At 60.2% G+C, this 17,529-nt stretch overlaps 3 protein-coding genes across 4 annotated transcripts; 1 reads left to right on the plus strand and 2 right to left on the minus strand.

Moving 5' to 3' along the window:
• Positions 1-422: 422 nt before the first annotated feature.
• On the minus strand, positions 423-1,645 carry TMEM210 (transmembrane protein 210). Its single transcript, XM_041725341.1, has 4 exons — positions 1,496-1,645; positions 1,216-1,351; positions 887-916; positions 423-639 (listed from the first exon to the last, which is right to left on the minus strand). The coding sequence occupies exons 1-4, from the start codon at positions 1,581-1,583 to the stop codon at positions 423-425; spliced, it is 471 nt and encodes a 156-aa protein (XP_041581275.1). The 5' UTR covers positions 1,584-1,645.
• A 2,150-nt stretch (positions 1,646-3,795) lies between these two features.
• ANAPC2 (anaphase promoting complex subunit 2) lies at positions 3,796-15,310 on the minus strand. 2 transcript variants are annotated; one of them, XM_041725328.1, is made up of 13 exons: positions 14,590-15,306; positions 13,768-14,390; positions 12,474-12,606; positions 11,158-11,332; positions 10,618-10,737; positions 10,107-10,224; positions 8,854-9,035; positions 8,398-8,539; positions 8,015-8,090; positions 7,718-7,921; positions 4,567-4,696; positions 4,186-4,421; positions 3,796-4,085 (listed from the first exon to the last, which is right to left on the minus strand). In XM_041725328.1, exons 1-13 carry the CDS (start codon positions 15,181-15,183, stop codon positions 3,873-3,875), a joined length of 2,946 nt encoding a protein of 981 aa, XP_041581262.1. In that variant the 5' UTR covers positions 15,184-15,306; the 3' UTR covers positions 3,796-3,872. The 2 variants fall into 2 exon arrangements, 1 of the variants encoding a protein (XP_041581262.1); XR_005983123.1 differs by having other exon boundaries at positions 3,944-4,085; positions 4,186-4,443; positions 14,590-15,310.
• Positions 15,182-15,975, plus strand: SSNA1 (SS nuclear autoantigen 1). The gene is made up of 3 exons (XM_041725236.1): positions 15,182-15,190; positions 15,307-15,594; positions 15,868-15,975. The coding sequence occupies exons 1-3, from the start codon at positions 15,182-15,184 to the stop codon at positions 15,973-15,975; spliced, it is 405 nt and encodes a 134-aa protein (XP_041581170.1).
• The last annotated feature ends 1,554 nt before the right edge of the window (positions 15,976-17,529 follow it).

Consider the following 17,529-nt stretch of genomic DNA (forward strand, 5'->3'; position numbering starts at 1 on the left):
TGGCCCTCCAAGGACTGTCCTTGAACCTCAAGGAGACAGCGTGGGTAGGGCACAGGCACCAACCCAAGTCTCCTGTCAAATGCTGCTCCCTCTGGAGTCATCAGAGTTGCACATCCTGTCCTGGGGTTTTCCAGGGTGGGGGCAGGGTGGACAGGAGCCCCAAAACCATGCCAACTTTATGGGACAAGGCAGCAGGAGAATGCAGGGAGGAGGTAGGCTGAGGCCACAGCAGGAAGAGGTGGAAATACCAGGGCTGTGGTTCCTGGCAGTGGGTGCTGTGTGCAGGTACTGGGCATCCTCCCCCTACAAGATAAAGGGGATGACCTAGGTGTACATGAACCCCTTCCCACCCTGTGATGCAGCTGCAGAGCGACTCAGGGAGGAGCCCACAGGGAGGACAGGGCAGAAGCACTAAATACTGTTTAATTCCCCTCCCCCAGACTGCCTGTGGCCCTGCTCAGGGACGGGTCCTCTATAGTCACGGATTGGGCCATCGAGTCCGCAGGAATGCTCATGAGGCCTTGATCCTCCAGGGGCGTCATCATGGAGACCTCCAGCTCAGGGTCCATGAGTTGGGACTCCACCTGCACTGAGTGCAGGTCCATGTGATCTTCCTGGACCCCAAAGTGCCCCACCAACCTGCATGACACGGGCGGGGTCAGGCAGGCTGCAGGGAGGCCTGACCAGCCCCCAGTACAGGTCTCACGAGGCGCTGAACCCCCTCCCAGGGCAGGCCTGGCCCTAAAGTTAGACCTGCACCTCCTGGGGGGTCAGGACCTTGGGGGCAGGGAGGGGGCAGGACCACCCGGGGGGTCAGGACCTCCCAGGGGCCAAGACCTCCCCAGGACACGGCTCACCCCTGAGGTCCTCTCATGAGGTCACTTACCTGCTGTCCCTGTGTCTGGGGCATGGCTCACTGGGATGGGGGGCGGGGAGAACAACAAAAGGAGGTGTGAATCCTGGAACAATCCTTTCCCACAGGGTGGGAAGGGGTTCATGTACACCTAGGTCATCCCCTTTATCTTGTAGGGGGAGGATGCCCAGTACCTGCAATGTCAGCTCAGCTGACCTCCAGAAGCCCACAAGTGCCCCCCAGCCCAACCTGGGAAATGGTGTCCCTCAGCTACCCATGATACCCCACCCAGGGGCAGAGGCCCCTCCCCCAGCACAGTCCCGTGGCCCTCAGCCACCCTCCCCACCCTGGGGCTCACATACCTCTTGGCTCGCATGACACCGACTGCCACGATGACAAGGGCACAGAAGCAGCTGGCACTGATGCCCGCCAGCACCACGAGCAGGGCGATGAGGGCCTCGCGGCTGAGGCCAAGGCTGCACTCGCAGTACGTCCCAGCTGCAGAGACAGGGCCCGTGCGGCCGAGGGGCCCTCGTCACCCGCCAGTGGAGGACCCCTAGGGCCGCCCCTCACCCGGGCGGCCACCAGAAGGACACGGGAGGGGCCCTGGCAGGGGCGGGGTTCAGGGACAGGAGGAGGCACCTGCAGTAGGGATAAGCAAAAGGGACAAACATATCAGGCCAAGGGGGCTGCCAACCAGGCAGGAGTCAGGCTGGGGACAGGGGGCCATGTCCAGCCCCCAGCCCCACCACACACCTCTGGACGGAACCCATCGGAAGGTGCTGACCTCACAGTAGGGCTCTGGAGTGGAGCAGGTGGGGGCAGGGCTTCAGCTGGAGCTTCACTGGCGCTCAGGGGCTGGGGCGGAGGAGCCCTGGGCAGGTGGCCCTGGGCTGGGGCAGGTAGAGGGACAGGCGCCTGGCAGCCCCTTCTGAGTGCGCTGTTGGACCCAAGGCAAAGGCAAGGATGGGGCTGCCCTGGCCTCGGGGGATGGTGCTTCATGGGGAAGGGGATGGAGCCCATGCTGAGGCCCCTGGGACAGTGGGAACAGTGGCCTGAAAACCCTGGGGGGCCCACAGCAAGGCTACTGTTTCTCGGCTGGGACGGCGGGGGCTGCAACAGCTCAGCTGACCAATGTCATTGCCCTTCCCCCAGAGGCTGGGACAAGCAGGGGCCAAGGAGGGGTGAGCCCTGGACCTGTGCTCACCAGCCCCCCACACTGGCCATCCTGGGGAGGGTCCCACCGGCACCCCAGCTGTGCCCAGGTCCATCAACCTCCCCAGGATAGGTGGGGAGCACTGCCCACAGGTCATCCCAGAACCATATCCTCAGTGCAGCTGCCTCAGAAGTGGCCACAGGCAGCACCTAAGGCTCCAGTTACATGTGCCATCCCAACTTAGAGCCCTCCTGTCCCTCTGAGGACTTCATCCCTGTGCACCTGCCTGCCACCCAGATAAGCGCTGCCTGAGGGACTCACCTGCAGGCTGGTACCTTCAGAGTTAACCTCGGAGTGCCTCCTGCACTGCCTCTCCACCCTGAGGTCTCCACCCTCCTCCCCTAACACCCTAGCCAAGTAAACCACCCAGGCAGCAAGAGATGCCCCACCCACGGTGGACCCCACGGGGCACCAGGGGCAAGGGTGCGGAGGGCCCCCCACCCCCCGCACCAGAGCCCTCAGGGATTGGCCAACAGTTTCAGGCACAGCTCTGTGCTTGTCAATGAATGCCATGACCCAAGACACAGCTTTTTTACCAGGTTCGTCCCCAAAACAAGTCCAAAGGGACATGAAGCAGGTGTGCCTGTGGCCAGAAGCAGAAGCCGCCACCCTGCTGGGCCAGTCTGGCAGGTTTGCATCCTGGTAGGATGACAAAGGTACACTCAGCCCAGTGCCAGGTGCCCTTCTACCTAGAGGGAATGGAGGGTGTCAGAGCCTCCTGGGCCTCCACCAGAACGCAGAGGAAGGCGGGAAGCCCTCTTCCAGTGACTGCCAGCACAGTAGCCCTGGTGCTGGGCACAGCTCACAGGAGGGAGACACTGGCTGATAAGACTACATGCCTAGTTTCCACTTCGTCCTCCAAACCTGTAGTGAACCGCATACTCTGGGTAGGAAGGGGGAAGTCCCAGGAGAAGGCTAATGTCAGGGCCCTCCGCAGCAAAGTGGATGGGGGGAACCCAAAGGCGTGGGGGCTCCAGGCCTGGAAAGACACCCCGGGCAGGTGGGAGCAGACCGGTGGAGGTTCATTCCAGAGCCCCTGCTGCCTGGGGGAACATCACCACCCAGCACTGGAGACTGTAGCCCTGGTGTGCAGGTCTGAAGGCCTCCAGCCTGGGTGGAGCCAACATCCCTGCCCCCCACCCACTTCCTGGGACCTCAGGGGCTGAGGCAGTGCCAGGCCCCCCAACCCTGTAGACAGGACCCTTTGTGCTACATTGGGAAAGCCTGGCTCCCAGGATTCTGCACCTGAGCTCCTGACCATGTCTGAGAGCATGGAACCACCTTCTCTGTGAGCCACAGAGTCAGCCCCTCCATCCAGCAGGGGATGTTCAGCTGCCCACACATCTCATGCATTCCAATGATGTTGGTCCCAGCAACAGCCCCGGACCCTCAGGTCAGGAAGAGGGCAAGTGACCCATAGGCTCCTTCCCAAGGGCAGAGTGAGGCCTGGAGCAGGAGGGCCCTGGTGTCCTCCTGCCTGAGCTGCAATCTCCCAGGTGGGCCTTCACCAGCTGCTGTAGCCTAGCAACACCCTTGTGCCAGGACTCCAGGGTTAGAGCCCAAGCACAGGTATGTAAGCCAGGACCAGACCTGGCCACTTGGGTTTCCCCTCACCTGCTCCCAGGAAGCAGGTCTGGCTAAGTTGGGGTAAGGAGTCAGGTCTGGAGGGAGAACCCGGACCACAGGCCCATGATGAGCCCACAAAGCCACCAGGACAGGGAACGGATAGAGAACCATTTGCTTTACTCTGCACTCTGGGGGTTGGGCAGGGGCACCCACCCACCCATCTTCCTGGTGGGCACATCAGCTGCAGCTCTTGGGCAGGCGGTAGACGCCGGCTGAGTAGACGAGCTGCTGGTCTCGCACCTTCTTCTGCAGGAAGCCCTGAAGCTCCTGCAGATCGATCTCAGCCAGTGCAGGGCCGGTCACCACGAACATGCGCAGCATGCTGTAGATGCGCTCCAGCGACAGGCTCTCCAGATTAGTCAGCATGGCCTGGATGTATGTCCAAAAAAGCTGGGGAGACAGAGGCCAGGCCAGCTGTTAGGCCAGCACCCGCAGGGATGCCACCTGGCCAGGGGCCAACCCAGGCCACCATCCCCCACCGCAGCCACACCAGCAGCTCCTCCTCCTTCTGGTCGGCCTGGGAAGCCATGCCGGAGTCACTCTCCTCGTCGCTGTCGATGAGCACCATGCTGTCTCGGTCCTGGGGCCGCTCCTCTTCAACGACAGAGAAGGTCCCAGAAGGCTCCTCCCTCAGCACGCCCTGCTGCAACCACACAGACATCCGCCGCCGCAGCAGTGCCACAGGCATCTTCACCACCTTGCTCAGCTCCTCCAAGGTCCAGGTAGCTGTGTAGAGCAGCCAGGAGCACTGGACACACAGGGCAAGGCCAAGCTTCCCCCTGCCCCGTCAACACCCTCCCCCACAGCCTCCCGGCATCAGCCTGCTGGGAGGCATGGCTGGGACAGGCCAACTAAGGGTCAGCAGGCTCACCTTGGTCCTGGAAGTATAGCAAGACCACCGCCTGCACGGGAGTCACCGCTACAGACAGGGTGCGGTCAGCCAGCTCCACATCCATGGTCACCAAGCCCAGAGTATGCTTCCAACTGAGGGTCCGCATCGCCTGGGGAGGGCTGGCGTCAGCACAGGCGGCCCTGCAGGTCTGACTGAGTCCAGCTCAACAGAGCCCCTTGACTTGCCCCTACCAGGCAGGTGGCAGCAGTGGGCAGAGTGGAGGACGGGGCTCCTGCCCTCTCAACCACCCCGGTCTAACAATGAGCACTGACCACCCAGGGAGGGCTACTGATAGAATCATGTGGTCTCCACAAAAGACATCCACATCTGAACCCCCAGGACCCCAAAGCATGACCTGAGCTGGAGATGGGGTTGTTGCAGATGGGCCCAGTTAAGACGGGGTCAGCTGGAGTGCAATGGGCCCTGATGGAACATGGTCAGTGTGCTCACAGGGCAGAGGGAGACAGAGTGAGGACAGACGCAGAGACTGCAGGGATGTAGCCACAAGTCAAGAGACACCAAGCAAGGCCTGCAATCCCCTCCCCTCCTTGCTGGGGGGACAGGAAGGACCGTCCCACAGCCCTACTGACACCCTGGTCTCTGCACTAGCCTGCAGAATGGAGGACAAGCTTGTTTTAAGGACTCCTGTTGTAGCACTGTGATAGCCCACACTTTGATCCTGGGAAGGGGGTGCTGTAGCAAATACCCAGGATGTGGGAGACTATGGAGTGGGGCGACGGGCAGAGACTGGAAGAGCAGCAAGCACATGCTCACTGAAGAGACTGTTGGCAGGATCGCAGCCAGGAACATGGTGAGGTGTCCACGTGAGGAGGTGGCTGCAGCAATGGAGGAATCGTGACCCTGCCAGCTGGTGGCAGAGCCCTATGTGAGCATGACGGATGGAGGAAAGTGTAGGAGCAGCCTCCCAGCAGCACACAAGAGGCTGGACTGTGCAAGGGAGCTAGCAGGCGGGCCCAGACGCTGCCCCTACTCTGTGCGCGCTGGAGACGGAGCCCAGAGTGCACCAGAGACCTGGACTCTGACGCTAGAGCTGACTAGTGGCTCCAGAAGAGCCAGGACAGAGACAGGCTGTCCAGAGAGGGGGTGTGTGAGGGCCCGTGGCCTGGAGGCCGTCTGTTTTAAGAGGCCCGGTGGGCAGGCTGAGGCAAGAAGAATCCTCCCCTGGAGCCTCCAGAGACTGCAGCCTTACAATCCTGGGATTGGGACTCGATATGGGACTCGATTTTGCCAGAACTAAGACAATAAATCTGCACTGTGTTTAAGCCCCTCGTGGTACCTCGTTCTGGCAGCCCCAGGACCCTGACACAGTCAAGTGCTAAGAGTCTGTCTGCAACCCCTGAGCTCTAAAGGTGGAGAAAATAGTGAACCCAACTTTGCAGAGAGAAAATGGGAGCAGAGCACAGCTTGCCCAGGTCACAACCCACAGAGCCATGGACAGGCTCTCTGGTTCCAAGGCCACCACTCCAGCCTGCAGCGGGGAAAACAGGAGGCTCAGCAACAGAAAGCATAGCAGTAAGCACAGGTGAAGACACTCTGGCTGCACGGCCACCCACACATGTCCAGCATGACCATCAGGCCAAGATTCAGCTGGTGGGAGGCAGAGGTATGTGGTCACAGCCCTGACACAGCCATGTGGCCTGCCTCTGCCCCACCAGCATCCAGTTGGAGTTAAGACAAAGCACGCGGCAACATGGCCATCACATTAGGCCCATCAGGCCTAAGCAGAAAGACGTGGCTGAGCCACTCCTGGGACTCATGGCAAGGCCCCAGTGGGAGGTCTCAGGGCCTCTCCTGGCAGTGGCTACAAGCCATCAAGGCAGCCAGAAGGCAGGGAGCACAAAGATGCCCTACCCAGGGAGGAGTGGGTGTAGTGCCAGGAGGCTCCAGAGCGAGCACCCACCGTGGTCAGGCGCAGAAGCCACAGGGTGGTCCAGTGGCCCAGCAGAAGCCAACAGAAGCTGCACAGACCCTTGCAGTCTTGTGCAGTGCTACCCTAATTATGGTCCCCGCTCTAGCCTCCTCCCTGCAGAGTGCCTAGCCTTACCCCTGCCCTTGCCTGTCTCTGAAAGGAAGCCCTCCTCCCTCCACAACTAGTTCCCCTGGCCTAGAACAACAGATTTGGAGAACCCATTGTCCCTCCCATGATCTGGCTCTGCTGCTCCCCAACCTCTCCCCACCCCAGCCCACTGTCTCCCTCCCAGGGCTCTGTCCTGAGGGCTCCTCATGCCCTAGCTGCTGGCCCATCTCTGGAGGTGTTCCAGATGCTCCCAGGGCTCAGGCTCTGCTGCCCAGACACCTTCCACACGCATCCTCTGCTGTGGAACCCAGTGGCCCCTCAGGCCCCACAATCCCAGAACCTGCTTCACCAGTCCCCAGAAACCCAGGATGGGCACCCGAGCTCCCCACTCTCCCCAGACATGTCCCCACTGAGCCACCCCTACAAAGAAGGGCTCTTTGTGCCGTCACTCTCTGCCCACACTAGGCTCCACCTGCATACACCTGCCACCTGCACTCCCAACCCAGGACTGCTGGGCCCAGCCCCATCCTTGACCACCCCACACATCTTGCAGTGTCCTCCTCCTGTGCTGAGACCCATGCCCTCAGGGCCCCAACAGCAGACAGCACAGCCCTGGTCCTCTAGCGTCCTGGGACCTGGGGAAGCAGCTTCTAGGGAAGCAAGCTGGGCAGTGGCAGAGACAGAGCAGGGTCACAGAAGTCAAATAGCTCATGGGCAATGTGAAGACCTCCTGGAGGCAGACACAGCTCCCTAACTCTCCCCAGGACAAGCCGAGCATGCCAGCTCCTGGTTCTGAGATGGCAGAGGGTAGGCAGTAGAAGAGGAAGCCCAGAAGGGGGGCGGGGAGAGCGTGAGCAATGTGGCCCTTTGGCTAGCATGGTACAGGGAAGCACATACGCACACGTGGACAAGCTCCTGAGAGACAAGGGGAGCAGAATGTGGGCCCACCCTCTCGCCTACCCCCGACACAGAGGCACATGAGGTGTCCGGAAACGACTGCAGGGATGGGTCACACCCTGCTTCTGCTGCACAGCATGGTTGGCAGGGTCCACCTGCCCCAGGGTTCCCACCACAGGGAGATGTGGACAGTACCTTCAGCTTCTCATACTTCTTGCAGTAGACCTCGAGGGCCTCCCTGATGTCCTCAGGGACTTCCAGCTTCTCATCCTTGAAGGGGGGCCAAAACTCACTGGATAGGATGACAGCATAGACCCCAAAAGGTGGCTGCTCCTCTGCGGGCCGCTTCTCATCCTCTTCACGAATGTTGGCATTGATGCGACGGGAATCTGCCATGTCCTGGAGAAGAGAAAGGAGGTAGGTGTCCCAAAGGCCCAGGATGGGGCTGGGGGTGAGGCTGGGCCACATGGGCGGGGAGCCCTGGGGGCCCACCTTCAGCATGACCTCGCAGAAGTGCATCGGAGCCTCGCCAAAGCGCAGCTTCAGCAGTTCCACGTTGCGGATCTCCCTAGAAAGACGTATCTCTGAGGGGATGTGGCGTACAAGCAGCAGCCACGGCAGAGTGCCAAATGCCTCCCAGAGAGGCTGCATGGGCGCCCTCCCCACCAGGGCAGGGCCACTCCCAGGCCAGGAGGAGGGGTAGGAAGTGCAGCTCCAGCCATGGAGACCTGGGGCCTGCTCTATCCCAGCCGAGCGCCACCCCCTCACCGCCCCTGGCCTCCCCAAACCCCTGGCTGAGCGCAGGCCGGTCCTTGCTTGGCATCCCTGATGCCCCTCCCTCAGAAGCAGGGCAGGCAGCAGCCTGCAGGCCTCACCGCTCAGGACTGAAGCTGAACTGGTGCAGGAGGCGGTCAGCCAGCAGTGAGCGGTACTCGTTGATAAAGAGATCCTTGCTGCCGTAGATGCTGACCAAGAGACTGATGATGTCCGAGGAGCGCCGCTTGGAGCTGGACTTCCCTGCACAGCAGAAAGGGAGTGCCATCTGTGTTCAAGCAGGGCCCACCCTGCCCAGCCTGTGAGGCCCAGGCTCAGATCCCAGCTTGGGGGCAGGTTGGGCAGTGTATAGGCTGCCTGGGAACCCGCTCTTCCAGCAACCGGGCTGGAGACAGGCCACCGTGGGCCCACTCAAGCTGGCTGAAGCATTCGGGGGAACAGGCAGGGTAGGATGAGGCCAGATGACCCCCCGCAAGCCTCAGGGCATGGTGAAAACCAACTAGAGGCCTGAACCCTCCCCCACAGTCCAGGGCCTGGCAGGGCTGGTGGGCACTGACCTGGATCGGCATCCACGGGGTCAGGGACCCAGTCCTCAGGCTCGCCAGAGTCATCCTCGCTGTCCTGACCAGTCTCCAGGCTCGCCGGATCTGTCTTGGACAGCTCAACAGCCAAGTCCCCTGTCCCGTCCGAGTCCCCTGTCAGCCCAGCCACAATCTGCCGCACAGTATCCTCCCGTGTCCTGCCAAATATGAGCATTGCTGGCCCTCACGGCACCTCTCCCTGCTCTCCACACTAGCCCACACCACCCTATCTCCCCGCCCAGCAACCAGTGCCTGTTGGCCACGTGCTTAAGCTGAGTTTACCAAATTTTGTCTCAAAGGATAATAACGATAGTGAAAATAATTAAAAACCCACCATCTTCCAGGAGCACCAAGAATTGAAATAAGACACAACCAGGGTGCGTGGGGGGCTCAGGAGGTGAAGCACCTGCCTTCAGCTCAGATCGTGATCCCGAGGTCCTGGGATCAAGTCCTACATCAGGCTCCCTGCTCAGCAGGGAGTCGGTTTCTCCCTCTGCCCTCCCCTGCTGCTGTGCGTGCGTTCTCTCTCACTCAAAGTAAATAAAATCTTTTATTTACTAATGAGAGACAGAGACAGAGACACAGGGAGAGGCACAAGCAGGCTCGATATGGGACTTGATTCCAGGACCCTGGGGTCACACCCTGAGCTAAGGACCCTGGGGTCACACCCTGAGCTAAAGGCAGACCCTCAACCACTGAGCCATACAGATGCTCCCATAGAAATAAAATCTTAAAAAAAAAAAGGAAAAGTAAGAAAACCAGGCCCTTCACAACCAAGAGATGGTAAACGTGAGTCAGGGCAGCTCCGGATGCCTCCCAGCCCTAGCCCTGAGCTTCCACTGCCCCAGGCGTTTCTGGGCAGCTGTACCACAGTACCTACTCAACACAATCTTTGACAGACCACCCAACAGTCTCTGCTCCTTGTCAACCTGGGGGCCTGTCCAGCAAGGCAAAGCTGAGCGGGGGCCTCTCTGTGCTGGGAGAAGGGGAAGAGGATGGAGAGCAGGGATGCAAGGGGGGCCCCCCCAGTGTATGCACACAGGTGGTGGCACTGGGCAATAGGTACAGGAGGGAGCCCTGGCCAGGCCATGTGGCCCTACAGGAAGGACAGAGTGTCCCTGGTGTTTCAAGGCCACAGGGACCCAGGAGGAGAATGGCTGCACAAATGGGTCCAGGAGACAAATGCTCCAGGTTGGAGCAGCTCCCTGGGGCTCACCTGCGGTACTCACCTCAGGTAGCGGCGAATGGGCTCACAAGCCACCTCCAGGATGACCATGGAAGGGTCCAGCACACGCAGGGCCTTGATGGCAGATATGTAGAGGGTGATGATGTCACATGTGTTGACACCTGCAGCCAGGACGGAGGACGGCAGTCACCACAGTACCCAGGACTTGTGGTTCCACGAGCAAGCAGCTGCGCCCTGGCTGGGCAGGCTTCAGGTTGTCTGTGTGACCTCCCTCCTCAGGACACCAGTGTGACACACAGCAAGTAGCCTCCTCCCCGCCAACTCTCAGGTGCTCTCCCCAGAATTTTCCGAGATCCAAGCCCCCCCTCACTGGTGGTCTGTTCTGAAGAGATCACATACCCCACCTGCCCTGAGGTCACACCCATCATTTCCTGTGACTCCCTCCAAGGGAAGAAAAACTGGAGTGCCCTGACCCTCCTAAGGGCTGCGTAAACCTGCTCCCTACACAGGCCCTGGGCTGGGGAGGCTGGACTCTCAGCCAGCAGCTTCAGCACCTGGATGGAGAAGCCGTGTCTCCAGGGCAGCCTTAAGGGACAGGAGCAGCTGCTGCCTCTGATCGGTCCTCTCCAGGCAGTATTTAAGGTCCTCAATGGCTGGCCGGGAGTCTGGGAAGTCTGTAGGAAGAGCACCAGCCTTTGTACATGCATGCAAATACCCAAACACACAGATGCCAGCACCCACATGCTGTGTACACAAGACACAAGGTCAGCAGAGCCCAGAGGATAAGCAGCTGAACCTCCACTCTGGAACACCGAGAGACATCTGTTCGGTGCTTCAGGTCATCCTTGTGCCTATGCGTGCCCATCGTCCACCCCCACCCCCAACCCCGTGGTGCAGAAGGACAGAGCAGACATGAGGCTGAGAGGATGAGAGTGGACATTTCTGATGTCCCACCACACCACCCTGACCCAGACACTGAGCTGAGGCAGCCCATGCTGGTGGACGCCACAGTCCCCAGTGCCCCTCACTGCCTGCAAGATCTGAAGGGCAAAGGCCCAGGAAAGGTGGGCTACTGCAGTGGGCAGGGGGCCAACCTCGGATGATGCTGAAGAGCTCCTCGATGCGTAGGCTGGCATAGATACGGTAGAAGAACCTTTGCACGTGGCAGCGCCAGCGACGGAGTGTGTTGCCAGCCTCAGGGGATGCAGGCCTGGCTGGGCCATCCTGCAGGAATACCTTGCCCAGCCAGCCGACCACCCTCTCGATCCACTGTTGGAAGGTATGGGGAGGTAAGGAGCTGAGCCCCAGCCTGACGTGGACCAGAGGCCAGGAGAAGCCACACAGCGGCCCACCCTGCGGCCAGCCCTGGGGAGCCCCCAAGCCTCCTGCTCTGGAGTAGGATAGTAAGCCCAAAGGAGGCCTCCCAGGCCTCCCCTCAATGTGCCCCCACACCCTAAGCCCTCAATGCCCAGGCTTATCTCTGGCAACGGTGGGACTGATGCAGGGCACGGAGAGAGTGCTCACCTCTGACTCGGTAGACAGACTCCCGGGGGCCACACATCTGACTGGCCCCATCGTGTGCAGACAACGTGAGGACCATTCTGAACGCATGTGCATTTATAGGCAACATGGTCACGTGGACCCCAGGATGCGTACATTAGCCCATAAACTATACAGCCACAGAAAAATGTCTGGGTGCTCTGTTACATGGGAGCAACACAGGTACCCCAGCCAGGCCTCTGGGCTCACACCCACGTGAGACCACTGCCACAGAAGTACTTGCTTTGAATCCCCATCACAGCTAGGCAGCATTCTCAGAAGAAAACAGGCAAGAAATAAGAGCAGGCTGGACAGTCCCCTGTGGTTGGGCCTATCACCTCCACAACCTGGGGAGTCCAGAACAGAGCCCCAGACCATGCCCCAACCACATGGGTGCCAAGACCCTCACTGGGACACCCCAAACCTTGGCACAGCCTCCAGCAAAGTGACTCTGCACAGACTGTGCTGAGCATGGCACGGGGTGTCTCTTGCTGTCAGTAGGGCCAGCCTCCACTCAGCACTAAGACAGCTTCCACCACCCGCCAGGTCTTGGTTCACCCATCTCCATACACTCTCGCCGCTTCTAAAACCAGGGGGTGAGACACCTGGGTGGCTCGGTGGTTGAGTGTCTGCCTTCAGCCCAGGGCATGATCCTGCAGTCCCGGGATCGAGTCCCACATCAGGGTCCCTGCATGGAGCCTGCTTCTCCCTCTGCCCATGTCTCTGCCTATCTCTCTGTGTCTCTCATGAATAAATGAATAAAATCTTAAAAAAAAAAAAGTAAAAAATAAAAAAATAAAACCAGGGATCAGGTTTGCTAGAAACCTATTCTACAGTCCGCAGGGGATAGGGCCTAAGAGGCTGTCCTTACCTTGTGGAACTCACGCAGGAAGGAGCGCTCATACTCGCCCCGGCAGCGGTCCTCCATCCTCTCCCTGGTCACCTGGTGCAGGGTGGTGGTCACAGCCTCGGCACTGACCCGCTCCAACAGACTGAGCCTGTGTCTGGAGGAGAGCCCTGCCCGTGGAGCACACAAAACATAATCCTTTCCCCCACCTCCCATGCCCTCTATAACAAAGGCTTCAAATAAGCTGCTGGGAGGACACAGCCCTGCCCTCCCCAGCTGACATCCCTGACGGGGCTGACACCCTGGCCTTCCCTGTGGGTGTGGCTCTCAGGGCCAAAGCCTCATCTCCCAAATGTGACTCTGAAACAACAGCTAAACACATCCCTGTCCTGGTCATGTGTATAGAAGTCCTCAGTTATGCCTTTTGGTGCAAACCCTGGTCAGCAATGGCAAAGGGAGTCAAGAGACGAGGAGAAAGCATGTTTCTGTGTCTGAGATGAACCCAGTGAAAGCCATTCAGGGCTCCCTGACCCCTGCCAGCAACAGGACCACTCTCTAACAGCTGCACTGCTGTTGCTTCACTCAATGGGACAAAATTGTTATAAGCAACCACAAAGGACAAAAGGTCAACAGGTCAGAACCTGGCTTTAATAACAACAAAACCCTTTCCTCTTTAAAAGACTGGAAAGGGCAGCCCTGGTGGCTCAGTGGTTTAGTGCCGCCCTCACCCCAGGGCCTGATCCTGGAGACCTGGGATCGAGTCCCACGTCAGGGTCCCTGCATGGAGCCTGCTTCTCCCTCTGCTGCTCTCTCTCTATCTCTCATGAACTAATAAAATATTAAAAAAAAAAAAAAAAAAAAAAAAAGACTGGAAAGACAATCTGCTTGCCCAGCATGAAGGCCTAATCCCCAGCTCGTCCTGGAAAGAAAAAAAAAATCTCATTTTTTTTTTTTTTATTTTTGCAATTATAGGAGAGGATAACTATCTTCCCTTCCCTGGAGAGCCTACAGAAGGCACAGCACACTTGTATGTGACCGGAAATCTGGAATCACATAGGGTCTTGGTGTGCATGCAGTGTGAAACCTGAGATTAGCGTGAGTGGCAGAGATACTTGTTCTTTTTATCCAGGACAGAGAGTATACATTCACAGCACAGAGACCCTGGAGACTGTCCCTTTGTAATGTCCAGGACTGTCAGGGCAGAGATGCCCCTCTCCCCAGAGCCAGCTCACCAGCTCTCTGAAGAGGCCGGCTGGACCCAGGAAAGTAATCTAGAGTCAAGAAGAACAGGGAAATGGCCACAGCCACAAGTACTCACAGGACCTGGCTGAGCTGGTGAAACTGCTCCAGGGCCTGGCGGCACCAGCATTGCTGTTTGTCACTGCCACACCCCGCACACAGGGGGCTCTGCAGAAGTCTGTAGTACCGCCGGCGGGCGTACCTGCTGTCCAACTCCCCCTCTAGTTCCGGGTCTGTGCCCCCTTCCCCCTTCCTCTTACTCTGCATGTAGACTCTCAAAAACCGCCCGTAGAGGCGCTGAATCATCTCCTGAAACATTCTGGGAGTGGAAAAGAACAGGACGCCCCGCAAGGTGGTATGGACTTTCTCCCGAAGCCCCTGAGCGCCTGCGCCCATCAGCAAGCCCAGGCGAGTCCACTTCTCCAGCAGCTCCAGGCTACGCAGGTAGGGGTCCAGGCGACTCTCCAGCAGGCCGAAGGCGTCAAGGAGCAGCAGAAGGCACTGGGGCTCATCCGCACAGTTCTCACGCTGGGAGATGGTATTCCAGAACTCGAGCGAGATGTGGGCCTGCAGGTCGTTCTGCAGCACCTCCACAAACCACTCCTCCAGCACCGAGTGCAAGCCGTGGCCCCTCAACACCTCCACCGCCGCCCGGAGCTCCTCCTCCTTCGGCGGCACTGCACCGCTGGTCCGGGAGGACGCCTGCGGTGCAGAAAACCGTGAGAAGGGAACGCGGAGGGACGCGGAAAGCGCGGGGACGGACGGGGAGAAGTGGGGAAGGGACGCAGCAGAGGGGAGGCTGCGGCCGACGCCAGGTAGGGTCTGTCCGGGAGCACAACGCCCACCCGGCGGACGTCCCAGGGACCCCGCGTGGGCCCGCTGCCCTCTCCCGGGGCCTCACCAGTCCGAGCGCGGCCGGCGGCACTAGCCCGGTGCTCACGGTGTTCCAGGCCAGCAACAGCTCCTGTGCGGGTCCGGGGTCGCCGTCGCGCCCCGCCGCCGCCATCTGTGTGGCCCCCTCCAGGTCCCCCGAGCTCCGGGTGCGGCGCGCGGCGATGACGCACACGAGCGGCGCGCGGCGGTGACGTTTCGGAGGGCGCGCCGTCGGACGCACCGCGCAGGCGGGAGCGGCGATGCAGTAGCGGCGGTTGGGGTGGTCGCGGCCTGGGCGGTCACCATGACCCAGCAGGGCGCAGCGCTGCAGAATTATAACAACGAACTGGTCAAGTGTGAGCGGCCTCGCGGCGGGGTCCGCCTGGTGGGCTGGGAGGGCGCGGGGCTCGCCGGCCTGCGGGTCCAGGCGGTGGCGGGCCCGCCGTGCGTGGCCCAACGGGCTGCACCGTCCGTGCGTGGGGCCTCGGCCCGGACGGCGCCGGGGGCCTTGCGGGCGAGCCAGGTGGACAGCCGCTGTGCCGCACGCCCCGGGCGCCGGGTATCTGCGCAGTGAGGGGCAGAGCGGAAGGGGAGAGCGTGCACCGCCTCCCGCCCCCCGCATGGTCCAGGTTGGGAGGGGTGCGCACCGCGGGGAGGTGGGACCCTAGGCTGCTCGCCGTCCCGTGCACCGGGCACGCTCCAGTGTGGGAGGGGTGCTGTGCTCCCTCCTGCCCTGGGTCCACAGCGTGTGCCCTCCCGCTCGCCCATCCCAGGCATCGAGGAGTTGTGCCAGAAGCGGGAGGAGTTGTGCCGGCAGATCCAGCAGGAGGAAGATGAGAAGCAGCGGCTGCAGAATGAAGTGAGGCAGCTGACGGAGAAACTGGCCCGCGTCAACGAGAACCTGGCCCGAAAGATTGCCTCTCGAAACGAGTTTGACCGGACCATCGCGGAGACAGAAGCCGCCTACCTCAAGGTGGGGCTGGGGCCCCCGGGGAATCTAGGGCCGTCCAAACGCAGGGGCGACAAGATCCCGGTTAGGTGTCAGTGAGGCTGTCGGGGGCCTGGCAGGTCAGGAGTCCTGTTTTCTGCACCATTGTTCTCCCAGACCATGAGCAAAGAGCAGCCCCGGGCTAAGCTAACCTAGACTGGCTTCCCTGGAGTGCGAGGAAGGGGCTTTGGGCTAGACTTAGGGGGAACGGGCCCTGCTGACCCTGTCTGACCTGCCCTTCAGGGGCTTCATTGCACTGCTGCCCCACAGCTCGGCGCTGGCGAGGAGTGGTGGTGACCATCCTACGTCTGTTTCCAGATCCTGGAGAGCTCGCAGACTCTGCTTAGTGTCCTGAAGAGGGAAGCTGGGAACTTGACCAAGGCCACAGCCTCAGAGCAGAAGAGCAGCGGGGCTAAGGACAGCTGATGGGGCCGTTCTGGGGAGGGGCCTGCCTCTACCGAGCCCGGCAGCGGCTGGGCCTCCGACTATCATCAGCGTCTTTACTCTTCTTGGCACCAGCTGGCCCCCTTTCAGTGTCTCAGGTACCAAGAGGCTGTTGCCAAGCTCCACCTGCCCCAGGTGACAAGGAAACCCCTGAGCACAGCCCAGCAGGTGGGGGTCCCAGCCTTGTACTCATGCAGGACTTGGGGAGTGCAGGCTCTGGGTCAGTTCTGTTCAGGGCCTGAGGTCGCCACTGCCCCCCATCCCGGTGCTGCCAGAAAGGCCCTGTTCCCTTGTCTCAGCACCATGGGAGTGGCCTCACCTTGCTGTCCCAGCCAGGGAAGTGGACAAAGGGCAGGGGCCCTGCACCTCAGAGCTTGTCCTGGTGGCCTGTGACTGTCAATAAAGCTTGGGTTTGTAAAGATGCCCTGTGGCCTGTGCCTGGAGTGCAGAACTGCTGGACACCTCCGGAATGAATGAATATGAGCCCCTGCCCAGCTGGGTATGGCTCATCCTTGGATGAGGGAAGCCTGGACTGGCTTTCCCTGTGGTTTTGAAAAGAGTTGAGGGTATCCTTGAGCATCTCCCGAGACCTTGTCTCCCACCCTTTCTTTCCACCAGGGCTGCTGGCCTCTGGCCCCCAACTGCACTTAACCTACTGCCCTGGAGGTATTCTGCCCATAGCTCCCAGTCCGTGCTGTGCCCTATTACCCAGCACGAGGTCTGGACCAGAAGGATGCCCTCTTTTCACCCATCCTCCAGGCAGGCCTATGCCCCAGCTTCAAGGTTCTTTTTTTTTTTTTTTTTTTTTTAAGATTTTATTTATTCATGAGAGACAGAAAAGCAGAGATATAGGTAGAGGAAGAAGCAGGTTCAGTGCAGGGAGCCCGATGTGGGACTCAATCCTGGAACTCCAGGATCCTGCCCTAAGCCGAAGGCAGATGCTCAACCGCTGAGCCACCCAGGCGTCCCCCCAGCTCCAGGATTCTAAACTGCTCGGCCCAGTGGCACCACTGCCTCCCACCGTCCCTGGTCACACCAAGCATGCCCACCACCGCCTTCCATGCAGCCTGGGCCCAGCCCTGCATCCCGTGTCCCCTCTGGGACTGTCTCTGGTATCCTACTAGGCCCTATGGGGGGTCCCTGCGGCTACTGCTGGGAGGGGCTAGGCAGGTTTAAGAAGTATGTATTGTTTGAGAGAGTCTGGAAAAACCTGGGCCCACTCCACCCAGGAAAACACCCTAAAGACCATCTCATCCTTTCCAAGCTTGGCCAAGCAGCATCTCTTGTGGGCTTGACTCTTCAGGAGGGAGTCGCTTGTGTTTGGTGCCTCAACTGTAAGCAGCCCCAGCTCCCAGCTCCAGGCTGCTCCTGAGCAGGGGCTCTGCATCTCCTGTCACTGCTCAGGATCTGCTGGGTCCTGTCAGCCGCTAGCACCAACCCCAGGGAAGTGGTCTGCCTGCCACAGTCTTGCTGCACGCTCCTGTGGGTCAGGTAGCTTGCCAAGCCACGTAGGAGGCTCTGCCCAACCCCTGCCTG

Source organism: Vulpes lagopus, chromosome 12 (assembly GCF_018345385.1).
Source record: "Vulpes lagopus strain Blue_001 chromosome 12, ASM1834538v1, whole genome shotgun sequence".
NCBI classification, from domain to species: Eukaryota; Metazoa; Chordata; class Mammalia; order Carnivora; family Canidae; genus Vulpes; species Vulpes lagopus.

Excerpts from the sequence above, each read along its gene's own strand:
- TMEM210 (XM_041725341.1), bottom strand. The coding sequence starts at position 1,583 with ATGGCCCCCTGTCCCCAGCCTGACTCCTGCCTGGTTGGCAGCCCCCTT. Across the intron at positions 1,352-1,495 it reads TTTGCTTATCCCTACTGCAG|CTGGGACGTACTGCGAGTGC; the intron begins GTGCCTCCTCCT and ends CTGTCTCTGCAG. Across the intron at positions 640-886 it reads CCCAGACACAGGGACAGCAG|GTTGGTGGGGCACTTTGGGG; the intron begins GTAAGTGACCTC and ends CGTGTCATGCAG.
- SSNA1 (XM_041725236.1), top strand. Across the intron at positions 15,595-15,867 it reads GCAGGGGCGACAAGATCCCG|ATCCTGGAGAGCTCGCAGAC; the intron begins GTTAGGTGTCAG and ends GTCTGTTTCCAG.
- ANAPC2 (XM_041725328.1), bottom strand. The coding sequence starts at position 15,183 with ATGCGGGGGGCGGGAGGCGGTGCACGCTCTCCCCTTCCGCTCTGCCCC. Across the intron at positions 12,607-13,767 it reads CACCAGCTCAGCCAGGTCCT|ACACAGGCTCAGTCTGTTGG; the intron begins GTGAGTACTTGT and ends GCTCTCCTCCAG. Across the intron at positions 7,922-8,014 it reads TCTGCGAGGTCATGCTGAAG|GACATGGCAGATTCCCGTCG; the intron begins GTGGGCCCCCAG and ends TCTCTTCTCCAG.